Source organism: Alosa pseudoharengus, unplaced genomic scaffold, assembly GCF_046254945.1.
Source record: "Alosa pseudoharengus isolate Yale_2024_CS ecotype anadromous, Long Island Sound unplaced genomic scaffold, YU_APseudo_1.1 YU_APseudo_1.1_scf_8, whole genome shotgun sequence".
NCBI lineage: Eukaryota > Metazoa > Chordata > Actinopteri > Clupeiformes > Clupeidae > Alosa > Alosa pseudoharengus.
In genome coordinates, this window is record NW_027468870.1 from 31,928,830 (window position 1) to 31,946,005 (window position 17,176).

The 17,176-nt window shown below is 41.2% G+C and overlaps 1 protein-coding gene across 2 annotated transcripts; it reads left to right on the forward strand.

Moving 5' to 3' along the window:
• The first annotated feature begins 563 nt into the window (after positions 1 to 563).
• Positions 564 to 16,749, forward strand: atrxl (ATRX chromatin remodeler, like). Of its 2 annotated transcripts, none has more exons than XM_076273748.1 (12): positions 564 to 763; positions 5,595 to 5,707; positions 10,435 to 10,499; positions 10,854 to 10,921; positions 11,978 to 12,093; positions 12,200 to 12,307; positions 12,390 to 12,496; positions 12,588 to 12,655; positions 12,745 to 13,784; positions 14,042 to 14,148; positions 14,272 to 14,339; positions 14,738 to 16,749. In XM_076273748.1, the coding sequence occupies exons 1-12, from the start codon at positions 744 to 746 to the stop codon at positions 15,264 to 15,266; spliced, it is 2,409 nt and encodes an 802-aa protein (XP_076129863.1). In that variant the 5' UTR covers positions 564 to 743; the 3' UTR covers positions 15,267 to 16,749. The 2 variants fall into 2 exon arrangements, with proteins under 2 accessions (XP_076129863.1, XP_076129864.1); XM_076273749.1 differs by having other exon boundaries at positions 12,200 to 12,280.
• The last annotated feature ends 427 nt before the right edge of the window (positions 16,750 to 17,176 follow it).

The window sequence follows — 17,176 nt, forward strand, 5'->3', positions numbered from 1 at the left end:
TAATTTTGTATTTGTAACTCATGTGGTTCAAAAGTTATAGCCGGAACCCTTGTCGGGCAGCGGCCATATTAGATTTGGCTGCCATCTTGGCCCCAAGGCTGGCCCCAACTGGCTCGGGCGCCCTAGCTAAATAATTTCAGTATGACCCGAGCTACATTTGTGCCAAATTTGGCGCTTTTAAATGAATTTGCGCGAAATTACCTATCTATGTGCTTAAGGCCCCCAACTATATGGTGTGAACACACAGTTAAGGCCCCTATACACATAGAAGCGACAAAGGCACTGGCACAGCACTCTGAACCCATACTTTCAATGGCTTGCATGGCACAAGAACGGTTTGCCGCTGCACTGAGCCAAGTGTCATTTTGCTGCTCTTGCGCTGAATGTAAGTGTAGCATCAATATGAGGTAATACCGGTAAGTGATTAGTAAAAGGCCATTATTTCTCATCTGTCTTCACCTTCATAGCATCTAGCATCCTTCCTTGAGTCCTTCCTGTTTTTGTGGGAGGGGCTAAGACGTAGCGAAGGAAGGGAGGGGGGGAGGAATGGCAAATAATGGACACACAAGTACCCACTACCCACACTCATCCAAATTGCCCAGGAGTTGAAAGAAGGCAGTTAGCACTTGCTAGCTTGATAACGGTGGGATTTTCTACACCGAATCACCTAATGAAAGTATTTGCACCTAAACAACCTAAACAGATGAACATCATCTAAGAGACGTGTTTGAAAGTAGCTGAAAATGTCAACAGATATTCTCAGGTATGGACAATATTTTACCTAATGTTAGCCAGCTAGCTAACTTGCTAAACCTAGCTACTTCTCTGTCTGGATAGTTTATGATGTCAAGCTTTTTCAGGTCTTCGTTAAATTAAGTTCAGCCTCTAACGATTTGGTTTATTTGGGAAATGTCGGACAGTTGGTTAAGATTTTTGGAGTGTGGTAGCCAGCTCTGGCTCTATTGAGAATCTGAAGACTATCAATAGCCGTCTTGCTACTTATCGATGCTAACGGTAGCTCTCCTAGGTAGCTAAATAAAGAGGCAAGTTAACCGTTACTACATTACTGGGACGTATAGGTTTTCATATTTTAATAAGGTAAGTTAACTGGTAGTGCTCATTTGGAGACATACAGAGACCACATTAGCATTAGAGATTTGGGTATTGTTATATTGCGACTGTCATCAGCTCAGTCATGGGTAATCTGAGCCATGCTATTTCAGTTAGACAACTACAGTAAGCTGACTATCATAACTTCAAACCAGACTATTCCAACATCACGGTCAATTTAAAATTGTTGCTAGAGATCAACTTGATCCCTTGGTGTTCTGGTATTTTCCGTATGGAATTGTTAGGAAATAACGAAATTAATGGGGGGATATTGAACAGCACGCAGTAGGACACTTAACGAGTAAAGCATTCTGTATTTTTTGGACGTAGGCCTAAATTTCGCCTGCTCGATTCATTACAGCATCATCCTATTGATTGCCAACATGTTCAGAGATGAAGTTCAGTGGTCCTGTTACACAGATAATTAAACATGGTATTAGGACCAAGCATTATTCCGAATAGCATCACGACAAACTACGTGGTGCTTTAAAATAGTTTTTTGTGCCTTTGTACTAAAACAACATTGAATGAAAGGTTATTTGCTATCTTAAATCAGGTCACAGCTGTTCGATTCTGATGATGCTATAACGAAATAATTCTCCCACAATCTGGTCTAGGCTCTTGTTAGGTGGACATTTTGTCGGTTTGCTGCCATTTCATATAGCTCGCTCAATATCCTATCAGATAACCTAGTGTAAACTCCATAGATTTGACTAGATTCTGACCTTTTCAACAGTACTACTATTTGTTCTGGTATGTGAAGAGTCTTCAGTTTCACCCACAGGATTTTGTGGATAGTAGGCCAAGCATGCCAACGTGTAGGCTACAGCCATTTATAGTGTGCATGTTTCCCCTCTATGCCTTAAAGGGAAAGTCCAGGTCTATAAATCGTGGAATTATTTTTGGATGATAACTAGTGTAAATTTGTGCAATGAAAATGCTTTTGTTGTGGAGGTGAAGGATTAATAACTGGCAAAAACTATCTCCAAAGAGCTATATCTACTGACAAGGTAATGTTTATTTTTTTACGATTCTCGCGAGATTTGTCGGGCCACCGTTCTTGAAGTAACATGGCTGGTTTTCTAGGTAGAGACTCGCTTTTTATTGATCAAAATTTAACATACAAAAACTCGTAAGGACATAACAAAGCTTATTACTGGCTACATCTATGCTGTGCTAGATTAACGATTTGCCTATTAAAAGTTTGTCTACCATCAAATTGCCTTCGTAAAGGTGGAAATATTGCACAGTGTACCTTTAACTAGGCTAAAAAAAAAAAAAACTTTACACATATACTAAAGGTTCTCTGCAGTCAAACGAAAGTATTTTTACCTTTGTAAGTGTAGAAAGTCAATTACCGAACTCTTCTTTTTTTGCGGTTGATTACCGAACTCTCCTATATTCGCTGCCTGATGTGATGCGAGTCAAACGTAGATAGAGTTGCCCGTGCGCAGCACATCATATAGCTTGTGCCGCATTCAGTAATCGACTTTCTCTACACAAAATGGCGGCAACTGGAAGAAGAGCAAGGTGCACTGACATCAAAGATTGTTAAGGCGGGGCTCCGCCTTAACAATCTTTGCTGACATTACAAGTAGGCTACTTACGTTTTTCTGCGGAGACCCTCTCCATAGACCTCTCCGAAATAAGTCCCGCCTCCGAAACAGCCGTGTCCACCCAACTTCCGGGCGTCGAATGTCTATGGGAAATAACACGCCGTTTCGAAATATCATACCTGTCAAACATCTGTAGGTAGCGAAGTAGAAAAAAATGGTGGGCCGATTGGCCTACACACTTCTGCCATCTAGTTTCTACTGGATTTTTGATTGTCAATCAATAATAGTGATTGTCAATCACTTAATAGTGAACCATCAAATACCTCCCAGATTTCAGTTCCCATCAGTCCCAACGTTTAGCAATATAATCAAACAGTCAAAAAGTAAATTAAATCCCAAACGGAACATCTTCTGTTTTTGATAGCCTACCAGTATGCCGCTCCAAACGAAATGCATGTCTCACAATAAAACGCACGTAAGAAATAAAGGCCTGCCTCGAATACCAGCCTGCCCCAAATCAAGGCCTGTGCTTTGCACAGCCTAAGTAAATAAAAAACCCTGGCCATAATTTTAGGATGTACGATGGCCTGTGTCCTAAACATTCCTCACCCGTTATCCAGACATGCATGAAATAATTTGAAAACAAAACTCACCCATAGGTTATTTTGAGAATGATTACTTTCTCTTCAGCATTATCATAACCGTTAAAACGAGGCAGATAAGGTGAGGCATTGCAACAGTCTTTACAGGGACACTGTAAGGTCGGCTGCTAGTGTTGTGTGGGTCAACCCGTTACCCGCGGACACCCGGGTCGGGCGGGTGCGGGTAAGCTTGATCGGAAAATATCGCGGGCGGCGGGTCAAAAATTGACAAAGCACTTCTTTTCACAAAGTTCTCACTTAGTTATTAATAATGTAGGCTACAGAACATAAAGTGCAACAAACCTTCTTGCAATCTCTCTTAACTGCATAAAACAGGTTACGATATGATGATTAGTCTACAAGACCTTCCATCTTCTCTTCCCCTCTCCCTCTCACACAGGCGCGTGACAGAGGGTGCGCTGCAACCTGCCGCTGCTAGATTCAGATTCAATTAACTCAACATGCTAGCGAGCCAAGCCTAGAGCAACAACTCTTTGTTGAAGCATATAGCCTACAGTGCAAATTCTTCTTGTTTCAGTGTTTAGTTAATAAGAAAGCATTGTCTCTACCTCAATATGAACTACAAAGAATAGCCTAGGCTATAGGCACATTGTTGTTTTTTTTGTCGGGTCGGGTTCAGGTCGACTCTCCTGACGGGTCGGGTGGGTGCGGATGTTAAAAAACCTTAACCTGTGCAACACTATTGGCTGCAAAGATTATGCAGACTGGTACGATTGACTGACACATGTGCGCATGTGTGCCTCAACATCGCCCAAAATGCTTGATTGCATTGCATTCTCCACATTTCTAGCTAAATTTTCCTGTACAACATCAGTATTTTTGTTTAGTGAATATTTTGTAAATTGCTTTACAATTACCGTCAGGCCTCGTTGAATGCCTTCGTCTCGCCTCAGCTTACGGCCATTCAGTCCTTAGTCACATTATTTTAAAACGCGCATCTTTTTCTCTCTAGTTCTCTTGCAGGTAGCCTCCCGAGCATTTGTTCTGCTGCCGGCTTGTGCCTCGACATCGTCCAAAGTGCTTGATTGCATTACATTCTCCACATTTCTTGCTAACCACATTTCTAGCATGTACCACATCAGCATTTTTCTTCAGTTAATCTTTTGTAAATTGCTTTACAATTACTGTCGGGCCCTACTCGGCCGCCTTCGTTATTGCCCAGCTCCCCTCAGCTTGCCATTCACTCCTTCGTCTTCATTAACATTCCCGGTAGAATTCTCAATCTTTTTGGCCTCTGTGTCCAGTTACATAGTCTGTCTGTTCTTGGTTTTTGTAAAATACATTTCTAAATAAATGTGACTTATAGTCTGGTGCGACTTATATGTTTTTTTTTCCTCTTCATGATGCATTTTTTGACTGATGCGACTTATAGTCCAGAAAATACGGTATGTGTTGGAGAATAATATAAAATCCATTTCAAGGTGCCATATATAGTTTTTTCCTCCTACAGATATCTACTAAGTTAGCATGCAAATCAGCTAGCACAGGGCCGGCATTCTTGTATTACCACTTTGTACCATTGCACTGAATACAATGCTAGTCAATATAATAGTGGAGTGTGACTCGATTCCTACAGAATTACAGGAAGGCTACACCGGGCGAGTAACTGAAGCGGTCTGTTCGCGCGAGCGTCTGCTGCATCAATTAGCTTCCACTATAATCATGCATACATCAAGAAAAGTTACACCAGTCTTCTTTTTTTTTTTTTTTCAGTATATATATTTTTTGTCTTTATTGGGACAGGACAGTGAAGAGTGACAGGAAGTAAGTGGGAGAGCGAGATGGGGTGGGAATCGGGAAATTACCGCAGGTCGGATTCCAACCTGGGTCCCCGTTGGCATTCAGACCCGTACATGGTAGGGGCACTGTAGCCTGCTGCACCACAGCGCCCCCCATTACACCAGTCTTCTAAAACTATTTTTATCAGTGTTTCCCATACATTGACTTATTTGTGGTGGCCCACCACAATATCAACATTGACCACCAAACAATGATTTTCCAGGTTGTATTAAATTGTGCTAAAATCTGGGTAGCATCATAACCACGCTGTGCTAATTTGTTAAAAACTGTTGCATTCAAGTTAATTCTGCTAACCATTCACCACGAATGGAATTCAATTCTCTGGGAAACACTGTTTATGTTCTGTGAACAGAATGCTTCAGTTGCGTACCCGGTGTAGCCTGGGTGTTACACAATAGCTCCTTTTAATGAAGACCATGAAATAGATGTGATTTTGATGTGACATGAAAACGACTGTGTTTTACAGCCCAGAGCCTAGATATGGAAAATTGAACGTGCTGGTCACAAAACTTCAGGAGTTTCTGTCTCATGTGGCTGATGAACAAGATGAAGATGTGCCATTACCACAACATCTGAATGGTAAGGTTCACCCTGTTATGCTATGAGAACACTTACACCTCATGTATGGCACTGACCTTTCAAAATGATGATTGTAAAAGCAGCAGCAAAAAATCTATCCAAAAACACGCATAAACCTTACAAACACCACCACGCTCTGAAGTGCCTTTTGTAAAAAAAGGCTGCGTCTCTGCCTTGATGCAGAAACGGAGATCTCTTTCTCTGAAGATGACATGAAATAAAGCTTGAAGCTAAAGCCTGATGGGTTGGGTGCCCATTAAAGGATAATTCCGGTATTTAGCACTTGGAGTCCCTTTTCTGGTTTGTTTTTAGGTGAACTAGAGTGGTGGACACCGAACTTTTAACGATGGGTCCTGTCTCGACTTTTCTGACTAGTTTTGAATCGCCTTTGACTACTTCAGAGTAGCTGCCTATGGGCATGCACAAACATGTCCTTAAAACAACCCTTAACGTTCGTTTTCAAAACTGTGCAACTCACCGAGTGGTTAGTGGTTCGTTGATGTTCCAAAACAAGTACAGTGGGTCCCAGTTAAGTTTGGACGGGTTCCTTCAGGAATCACGCACCCCATTTTCTCAGCAGAAATGACACAAACTGCAGTTGACACAAACAACCACAAGGTGTCACTTTGGAGTTCTGCTGCCACTACTATTTTTGATGCGACTTGACTTACTGCTTCCATGATGCAGTTTCCAAGTCAGTAGAACAATCAGAAAGCTGAGCCATTACCAAACATATATGATAATACAATAGCGTGAGTTTATATATCATACCCTATTTGTCACGGTTACTTGACAAAGATAGATTTGATAGTGTAACGATAAGCACATGAGACTTACAGCGGGGGCACGGGAACTTAAATTGATCACGGTAGTTTAAGCTTACACTTGACAAAACATTCTAATATGAAAATGTAGATGCAATTGTTGTAAGATGTTGCAGCTTCTTTAAGAAAGCATCGTGCGCAGGGATGGAGAGAGAGAAAGCGAGAGGGTGTGTTAGAACTTAGATGGGTGTGGAAAAAGTAGGCCTAGACGTGCTGTTGAGACTGGAGCGAGTCATATTCAAAATAATGCAAAAAATAAATCCGCAGATAAAACCAATTATCCTCATTCATTGCAACCTCAGCATGCCTGCTTGCCGACGTTCAAACGAAAAAGATATCAAAGCACCTATTGCGTTTTAATGTAGCACAATTTTTTTTTAAACAGCTAGACAAATTATTTAGCTAATTGATTATAGCCTGTACACCAGCAATTGTTGAACATTTACCTGTACAAGTACATTGACAGTAGCCCAGCCTAACAAGCATGTTGCATGTTGTAGGCCTACTGTAGAAATTTCACTTAAATTACAACCGCAACATGCCTGCTTGCCGACGTTCAAACGACAACGAAAAAGATATCAAAGCAACAAGGGTTGAGTCTGAATGACACGACTCGTATTGCTCCTCTTAACCGTCTATAAAAAAAAGTGTTTTTCTTTTCTTTTTGAGCACGTCCGAATCCCAGCACATAACGCACTGGACCTTATAATAGGCTCGAGATATAATTCCAAAGGGGGCAGATAGGGGCCTACTGCACTTAAAACTTAAATAGATTGAACGAAGCTTCCCGAAATTTGAAATTGCGATCAGTGACTGGCATCGGGTGAACGAAGCTTTTCGAGGTTGAACAGGCTATTAACAACTATTTGCGCACCTCAAGACTGGGCTCTCCCTTTTATTAATTGAAAAAGACGTTATGCTACCTGCAAACTGGCCTATGATTTCATTGCTGAGTTTGCGGCAAAGCAAGATATGGCGAGTGTGTGTGTGTGTGAGAGAGAGAGAGCGCTATGGTACGTACACCCACCCACCCCCGCAAAAACAAATTCACGCGTGTACAATATTTGTCCGTTTCCCGGTTTTAGGTCCGTGCATTGCAAAAAAAGTAGCCTATAGCATAACAATATCCGGGCCGTAGGCCTATGTTTGACACCCCTGTTTTAGAGAGAAGGAGAGACGCGGTGCAGCTCAGATGTCGTCTTAATTTTCTTTATTCTTTAGTAAAAGGTGCAGAACATTATTAAACTTTGACTAACGTTTCGATGTGTCGATGTTTTTGACTAACGAACATCGAAACGTTAGTCAAAGTTTAATAATCTACACCTTTTACTAAAGAATAAAGAAAATTAAGAAGACATCTGAGCTGCACCGGCGTCTCTCCTTCTCTCTAACACTTTTTGGCTTTGGCTAAATATTTCTAAAATCATTTGAGTTTCACTAGTCACATGTTTTAACAAGCAACACTTGTTATTGAAGAGACGTGTGTCGAAAATTTACTTTATTTTCCATACGGAGAAATAACATGCAGAGTCTAACCAAGGTCAATCTTGCCAAAAAAGCCCTCAAACCTGAAAACACATGAGGCAAAAGTGCCAAACATCACAAAACTAACTAAACTAGCACGCGCATATTTTTGTATTGCAATCATTGTAGCCTACAGTTGTAACAGCGCGTAACAGTCGTTTTACTCCCCGGATGCGCTCATTATAAAGAACGTTTAACGTGTCCCAAAAACAGCTATCAATTAATCACCAAACGTCTTATAAACAAGTATTGCCAGGAGCAACACCTTGCAAAAAATGATAACAATAGGCCTAGGCCTTTATATGGCTCTGCTCCTGCCTAGATTCGAACTCAGAACTGCCTGAAAGTTGCAGACCTGCTCTGGAAATACGTGCATTAACCCACTCGACCGTCAGACAACACTATCTGCTTCGAGTAGGCCTATTGGGTAGGACTGTAGCCTACATTGGTTGCTGTGGCACAGTCTTGAGTGACCGAATTCGTTTTCCTTTGTCATATGAATGCTGTCATTTTGTTAACATTACTGTTAAAGGGACACCAGGCAACGTTTTCGTGTTAATTACTCATCTTCGTAAGTCGGTATATGGTTAAATGACTCATTACAGGGCGAATGAAGACTCTCTCGCCCGCCCCTACTGCCTGTAGGAAGAATATCCCGCTTGCAAGTTCAGTGTATCGTACCCGGCGACCGAAGCAGTTTCAGTTTCCATCCTGCATCCACAGCACAGAGGGAGGCTAATGAAACGCTAGCGATTGTTGCAAATGTGTGTATAATGGCAGAGCCGGCAAAGAAGCAGTGAAAACCCTTGACGGAAGATGCAAAGAAAAGGAAAAGAGCTTCAGACCGAGCGAGGGGGAGTTTCGTAGAGAAAAAGCATCAGGCTTGCCTGGTGTCCCTTTAAGGAGATGCTGTAGGCAAAGTCTATATTTCAACCTCGTTAGTATAGTAAAAAAAATCTGAACTATTCACAAGGTTTCTGGGCAGCATATTTATGTTCTGTTAGCAAGCGAACTTCTCATGACTACCGACAAAGTAGCCTACTGCCAGCTGACAAAGCTCTCATTTTAAAACATTACTGAGAGACAGGCACTGTACAATCAAGAAATCTTGCCACTGAATCCAAAACTATGTTTAACATTATGTACAAAGCTTAGGCTACAGTGGACTAGCATGTTGCAGGGGCTGCTAAAAACACACAGAAACGCACTGAAAACTCGGCCAATCACAGCCCTTGCTGTCGAATGCGCCGTCTGGTTCGACCGTGGAACGCCACAGCGGACTATGCTGCCCCCAAGCGGCTGCAGTTGTACTTACATTTCACCCAGCTGCGTGAATCACCTTGATCGTGTATGAAGTGTCAATTTTTAACTGGGACCCACTGTAGCATAGCGAAATACAGTTTCTGTCGTTTTATTTGGCATTTTGTAAAATCTTATTGATTTCTGTTAGAAGACTCATTGCATGTTGATATTACTGCGCCACCGGAAACGGAAACAGGGGCTGTTTACATTTGGTTGTAGTCTTTCCGCGAGACCTTCTTTTACGGTCTATGCTTCAGGCTCAAATATTGAGCGGAAGTTTATACGCGGTTGTGAGGTATCTGAAAAAATAGTTCCACAATAGCAAATAACACGGCTGGAAATCATAAATCATACAATACATTTTTAATAATCAACAAACACCACTAACCACTTAGAGAGATGCACAGTTTTGAAAATGAGGGTTGTTTTAAGGACATGTTTGTGCATGCCCATAGGCAGCCACTCTGAAGCAGTAAAGGAGATTCAAAACGAGTCAGAAAAGTCGAGACAGGACCAATAGTCAAAATGTCGGTGTCCACCACTCTAGTTCATCCCAAACAAACCAGAAAAGAGACTCAAAGTGCTAAATACCGGAATTATCCTTTAAGAGATCACTTACCTTTCGCTCCCAATGCCCTGTGATTCTCTTTGAGACGCTCAATCAAGCATTGTAATTTTTTGTTAGGTCTTTTTTTGTTGTTGTTGGTAGTGGTGAAAATCCAAACAGAAAACACAGGCAGATGGCAATCCATGTTTGCCCAACTCATACAGAAACACAAATAAGAGAGACAGCAAGCCTCTACTCCAGTGAGGCTAGAGATATGGCCTAAATTGACCTAATTATGAGCCAAGGCTGCAGGACAGGTGTGGTTTTACCCATTAGCCACAGGTAGTGGCTTAATCAGTGCTTCCCCTACCATGTGACCTGCTCCAACTAATTCAGTGTCTCAGCCCTGAATTTACAAAAATAACACATGGAAAATCAGGACGAAAAAGTTTCAGTATGGACTAGGGGGTTTAAAAGATAGTTTAGAGAAAGACAAGATATTAATGATCTTTCTTTCATTCATGTTTAAGGTTTGGTGGCTGCCAATTCCATAGTGTCCCAGGAAACTGACCAAACTTTAAAGGAGGAGACGCTGGTATGTACCATTTACCCTGCTTTTCTTAGGGATTTACAAATAATATAAGCAAATTTTATAAGCATTAATATTCAAAGTTCTATTGTAATGTATGTGTTATGGAATACCAGATGAAAGCATGTGTATTTAGTTCTTTCATATCGCTACTGATAAGTGTTAGAGTCCAGATATTGTTTTGAACTTTTATTTGCAGAGCATTATGCTGTTGGATTTACTCTTTTTTTTAAAAAAAAATAAATAAATAATTGATTAAACATTAGAGCTGTGGCTTCTCAAATAAAAAACAAATGAAGTGCAATTGAATACCTTTACTCCAGAAGATCTTTTAGATAGATTATTTGTTGTATTCTACAGCCCAGTTGCTCTAATGAGACGAAGCAACTTCATGAGACCACACAGCCTCCCAATGCTCGTTCCAGGAGGTGAGCTACTCTTTTGATAGATGAACTAGAAGACATATACTTATGAATAATGTTTATGCATTGTATGCAAGAGTTAAGTAATTACTGATCTATGGTAATTTATTGTGGGTCTCTAACAGGCTGTCAGAACAGGGGCATTTTTACAAATTACAAATTGCATGATTCACCAGCATGTGAAAGAAAACATTCCTATGAATTCTGTGCATATTGTTTATATTTTTTAAACATGTTATTGTACTTTCAGGCCCTGGAATGTAGACAAAAGCCTCAAAAGCAGCAAACAAAAAATCAAGATTCATAGACTGTATAGGAACATTGGGGTGAAAAATCTTTAATGAGAATTACAATACTGTTAATGATAAAGTCAAGCATACTGTATCTAGCAACCAGAATTGTTACATTCTTCTGATCTGTACTCGGTGGCGCTGAAATTCCTTCAACCTTTTCTTTATCTCTGGTTTAGGTTTTGGTTAGCTACTACTAGCACAGACTTCTCAACTCTTTCACTCACTATCACATCCTCAAGCAACTAATTGAGCTATATTGCTACCTCTGTTGTAGTTAAAGAATGCCACACCTTTGAGATACTCCATTAGTGGAGTTGTTAGCCCAGTTGATCGGGCATTTCTTACAGCGACAGTGGAAGATATTTCACTACAAATCACGCTTTCAAATCGTCAGAGCTCATAATTTGATTGCATGTCTAGCATGTTATTTAGAATTTTTAGTCGTCACAGTACATACAAATTTTCAGTCATCATCAACACCAAAAGCTAGAACATCTTGGGACATGTTAAGACATATCTTAACAGGAAAAATGTCCTCTTCTTTGCTTGCTTTACTTGCTGAGTTAAAATTGTCAGCTTTGGATAGTTTCAGGACATAAGATATAATATATGGTTACTCTGTGAAGGTGCCCTTACATGCTGTTGTATTTCTCTGCACAGATTCAAACATGAATCGACTTTGGTGAGCAAGCAGCCCTATGCTGCCTAGCACTACTAAGGCTATCACTGCTACTGCTAAGTTCTAATGGAAATTGACATCTGAATATAGGAAGCCCTTGATAGTGGTCAGACATACTGGTCAGGACGAGTCGGACTGTTCCTCGGACAGTAGAAGCATCGCATCCAACGACTCCAGTGATCTAAACCTCGACTTTCTCCCAAAAGGTTTGGCACTTCTCTTACACTGCTTGTTGGAAGTTTGATCACCTATAGCAAATAATGTTCTATGGCAGTGTCATGCATTTCAGTTCAACCTTGCAAATCTTCTTAGGGACGGTTGTGGTGAGACCGCAGCCTGTGGAGGACGATGGGGATGAGTTCAGAGGTCCAGAATTCGGCAGCAAAACACGAAGTAAACAGAATAGATTGATCAAACAAAGTGAGTTTTTGTCTAAAACATAACCACAAGCAAATAAACAGGCAAAAAATAAACAAGGGCCTTAACGTATGCATTTGTTTAGACTTTGATTACCAGGTAGTAAGCTGTACAGCTTGTGGACAGCAGGTCAATCACTTCCAGAAGGACTCTGTCTACAGACATCCAGCCCTCAAAGTGCTCATCTGCAAGGTAATTTGTGTAATGACATACAAGAGAAATGCAGAGAAAAAGTGAATAATTGTGAAGTTAGCAAGAATGATGTATGGTTGTCTCGTTTCAGTCTTGTTTCAGATACTACATGAGCGATGACATCAGCAAGGATGCCGATGGGACTGATGCCCAATGCAGGTACATAAGATCACTTAATGTGCTGGTGAACACGATTGCTTATGTTTCCTAAAACTTTGCATCTAACACATATGCCTCTGTTTGTTTAGATGGTGCGCAGAGGGAGGCAATCTGATTTGTTGCGACTACTGCACCAATGCCTTCTGTAAAAAGTGTGTGTTGCGCAACTTTGGACGTAAAGAGCTGTCCGTCATCATGGACGCTGATAAGAAATGGCACTGTTATGTGTGTTGCCCTGAGCCTCTTGTGAAGTTGGTCATGGCTTGTGACGCTACCCTTCAGAATCTCCACAATTGTGGCACAAGAAGGGGGCGCCTGGACCCGCAGAGAGGGAAAATTTTGGATCAAAAGGGTCAGCATCACCAGACTCAAGATGGTCAGTCCTTCTCTCTCTCCTCTGGCCTTTTGCAAAGGACTCAGCGCCTGATTGAGATGACCATGGCACTCAACCAGTCGTTTGTGCAGTTTATGGAAGGCTGCGAGGAGGACAGCAGTGACGAAGAGGAAGACCGAACCCTTAAACTGAGGGACTACTCCAATGTTCCCATAGACCTACAGAACGCCTATGATGCCTTGCAACAGGCAGTAGAAATGGAGCTTCGTAGAAGTGGACAGGAGGACCTGAGGACGCTGTACCCTTCCAACGAGCAAGAGCAGCCTGCATCCAAGGTCAAGGAAGGTCAAACGTCTGCTATGGGAGATGACCAAGAGGATGAAAGAGACATTCAACCAATGGACGAGGAGAGCAGGTGCTCGCTATGGGTACAGCAGATGCCTCCCCAGTCATCATCTACTGACGCTAGCATGGAGGGAATTGGCATGTTTGAGTCGGACAAGAGCTCATCCCCTGACCTTGAAATGACCAGCATGAAGAAGAGCATGCCTCAAGGCCAGTCCTCCTCTCCTTCTTACTCCTCATCCTCCTCCTCTTCCACACTGACCCCGCAAGTGAAGCCAAGGCCGAGGGGAAGGGGACGCCCCCGTAAACACCCCCCCAAATTACAGAGACCAGTGGAGCCCTCATCTCACAGCTCTTCGAGTGAGACAGGGGGGTGTGCCTCCGAGAGCGGCTGCGACAGTGATTTCAAAGACCAGCAGACCACAACCAAAGGGGTTTCCTCACTGACTAGTGAGTTCCGATTGCACTTAAGATTTTCAGCCTTTGTCACAATGAACCAGTAAAGCAGTGTTGTGATACTGCTGTTCCTAACTGTGTCTTCAGGTTTAGTGAAAAGTAATTCAACTCCCGATATTCCTATCATGAAAAAAAAAATAGTAGTTAGGTATAGTGAATATCAGGAACGTGTATATACTGTATGCATATCTCTACATGGTCTGCTGACATAAAATTGAGTGTGACAAGACATTTTTTGTTGTTGCCCATAGACTTTTATCTGCAGACCGTCAACTGCACTGCTTGTGGGCAGCAAATGAATCACTTTCAGTGGGATGCCATGTACAGACACCCAGCGCTCGGAGTGCTTATCTGCAAGGTAAGTTGTTTGGGTGTGTAAAACAGGAAAACAACGAAAGATCTAGGCAAAACATGGCTCAATACTTTTTAGCAAAAAAAAAAAAAAAACCCAGTAATGATGATTGGGTGTCTTTTATTTTAGTCTTGTTACAGTTACTACATGAGCGATGACATCAGCAAGGATGTGGATGGGACAGATGAACAGTGCAGGTATGGTAAAACGCTTAAGACTTAAAACTGTTATAATGCACTGTTGATATTTCATATATATTCATATATTTATGTCACTATACGTCACTTATGTTGTGCAAACTACATGATGATCTCAAGATATTAGAAATAGTTTTAGTTGAAACCTGGCTATAGAGCCAGTCTTTTAGTGCTAGATTTCTGTTTATGTTAATTGTTTTAACAGCTATGTCCAGCAGTGCCACTGCTAGCTCTCTATAGATAGTAGTCTGGAGATGCTCCACTACAAATCCTTGAAGCTTGACCAATGTTTAGTGCAAATCCTTACCTGTAAGCTAACCATAAGATTGTAAGCTTATATTTTCGAATAAATGTTTGGTTTACTTAAACACAATCTCCTTTTCTGTGCTTATGTCTAGGTGGTGTGCTGAAGGGGGGAACCTTATTTGCTGCGACTACTGCACAAATGCCTTCTGTAAAAAGTGTATTTTACGCAACTTTGGACGTAAAGCGCTGTCAGCCATCTTGTATGCAGGCAAAAAATGGCATTGCTACGTCTGCAACCCAGAGGCATTAGTGGGCCCGGTCCTGGCTTGTGACGCTACCTTAGAGAGCCTTCATAACTATGGCACTAAAAGGGCTCGTCTGGACCCTCAAAGAACCGACATTTTTGTCCAGAAGGGTTCATTTGGCCATACTCAGGATTTCTTTGTCTCCGTTCACCTCTCTGAGAGGAACCAGCGTCTCGTTGAGATGACCACGGCACTTAATGAGTCCTATATGCAATTCATGCAGAGCTTCCAAGAGGTCAACTTTGATGACGAGGAGGAGAGGACAATGAAACTCAAAGCATACTTTCATATTCTCGTAGACCTTAAGAAGGCCCATGATGCCTTAAAGAGCACTGTGGAAGCAGAAATCCAGAGATGCCCGCTTAAAGGCCCATAAACCACAGACTTACTATGCCCAAAAAGAATAGAATGGAACAAATACAACTGATGTGAAACAAATGAAATTGAACATGTATCTGTTATAAGTATAGGCTGACCAATTTGTGGAGAGCTAGAACTGAGAGCTTCTTTTTTGGATGACCTTTTCCATTTCATTCCATTGACCTTAAAAAAAGAGAGCCTCTCCTAGTCTGTTGAAATATAATGGGATAGTCCTATTATAACTCCGTTGCCTCTAGTTTGTGTATGGAAACGGCAAGTGAAAATGGCAGACACAGTCAATATAGTTGTAGCATTGAAAAACTTAAATGACCAAAGCCAGCTATGCAGCTCCATAAAAAGTGGCCGACGCTAAATCCTAATAACATTTTCACTCAGAAATCACTTGTATATCACAATTCGAACAGTCTAAAATACATTCTAAAAAAATCTCTGATTAAAATGAATGGTGGCTATAGCAACATAATGATATACTTGAGAGCTCTGTGAGGAAATGGGACCTCTATAGAATAAACAGTATAAGGTTGCCAGGGATTAAGGGTTACATGTACAGAAGAAAAAAATCTTCACCATCCTTTATTCTCAACCTTTACTGTTGCACCGTAAGTCACATACATTTCATAAAAGCACAGCATTGCAATGTATTATGAATGGTTTAATTCAGTCCCTTGGATGAACATTACCGTGCCATTTTTTTATATTTATTAAGTCAAGCTTACTGGGCAGTTTCAAGCCCTTTGTTCCATGTTTCTGTTGCCAAACTAGAGCCCCAAAGTGTTTGAGGTACAAGTATTCATTTGAGTACTAACTCCTGGTTGACACTTAGGACTGTGTGTTCAGAGTTTGGGGTGAATTGTTGTTTATTATCCCTCACAATGCTTGCGGTCACTTTGTCCCCAACTTGTTTTTGTTGTCTCTCAATGTGTTAAATTAATTCTAACTTATTTTGGAATGAATACCCTAAATATTCATATTTAATGTAAATTTCATGTAATCATGGAACTCCAGGTCTCCACTGCAGATTTGGCTAATATCAGTGAACCTGCGGGTGGCCATAAAATGTTTTGTTATGTCCTCTGAAATGTTTCTTTCCCATTGTGGCTTTTGTTGTGGAACCATCTGTGTGAACCTTGAAAGTTTCTCCTTACTTTGTTTCACCTTGCCTGTAGGATCGATTTGAGAATAATCATGAGATTGATCATGGTTCACCACAGAGCTCTTATAGTTGATGTTTTTGTGTGTGCAAAAAAGAAATCTAGAAGGGAGGCCCACAGCTCATGCATACTGGGATTCTCTTGCCTTAACAAAGAGGACAAGATGCACACTCAATGGCTGTATGACTCTTGATTTGAGATTGGAGATGGATTTTGATAAAGTGATAGACATTTCCACAAACCTGAGTGGTATGGTGGCATTTTTTCCAGATTTACCAAACATACAAAGTATCTGTTTTGAAAGTTCAATAAACAACTTAGTTGGTATTGTGTGGTGTTAATTGTGGCTAACACTTTGTATGGTTGTTGAGTGTGACCATAACATTTCTATTAACAGTGACAGGTTTTTTAATGATATGATTTTCATATAGATTATTTCAGAAGCTACAAACTGCGCCCATGGCTATGGGATAGCCCACCATTGCCAACTGATTTAATAAAAAATAGGAGCCTATGCTAATGTTTTTCGCTTTCATTGAATGTTTAATTCCTTCGAGGTCGACTTTTAACATTAGCCTAAATTAGTAGTTAACCATGAACATTGTCGTGTTTTTTGAATGTTTAAAACGTTTCCAATATTAGGAAAGTCCTTCTAAATGTAGCCCATATTGTGGATGAAGAGTTCTGGAAACCTCTCAGGTGACATCCAACTACTCTGATTCAATCTGCCGGTAGGAGGCGGTTGTCGCACCGG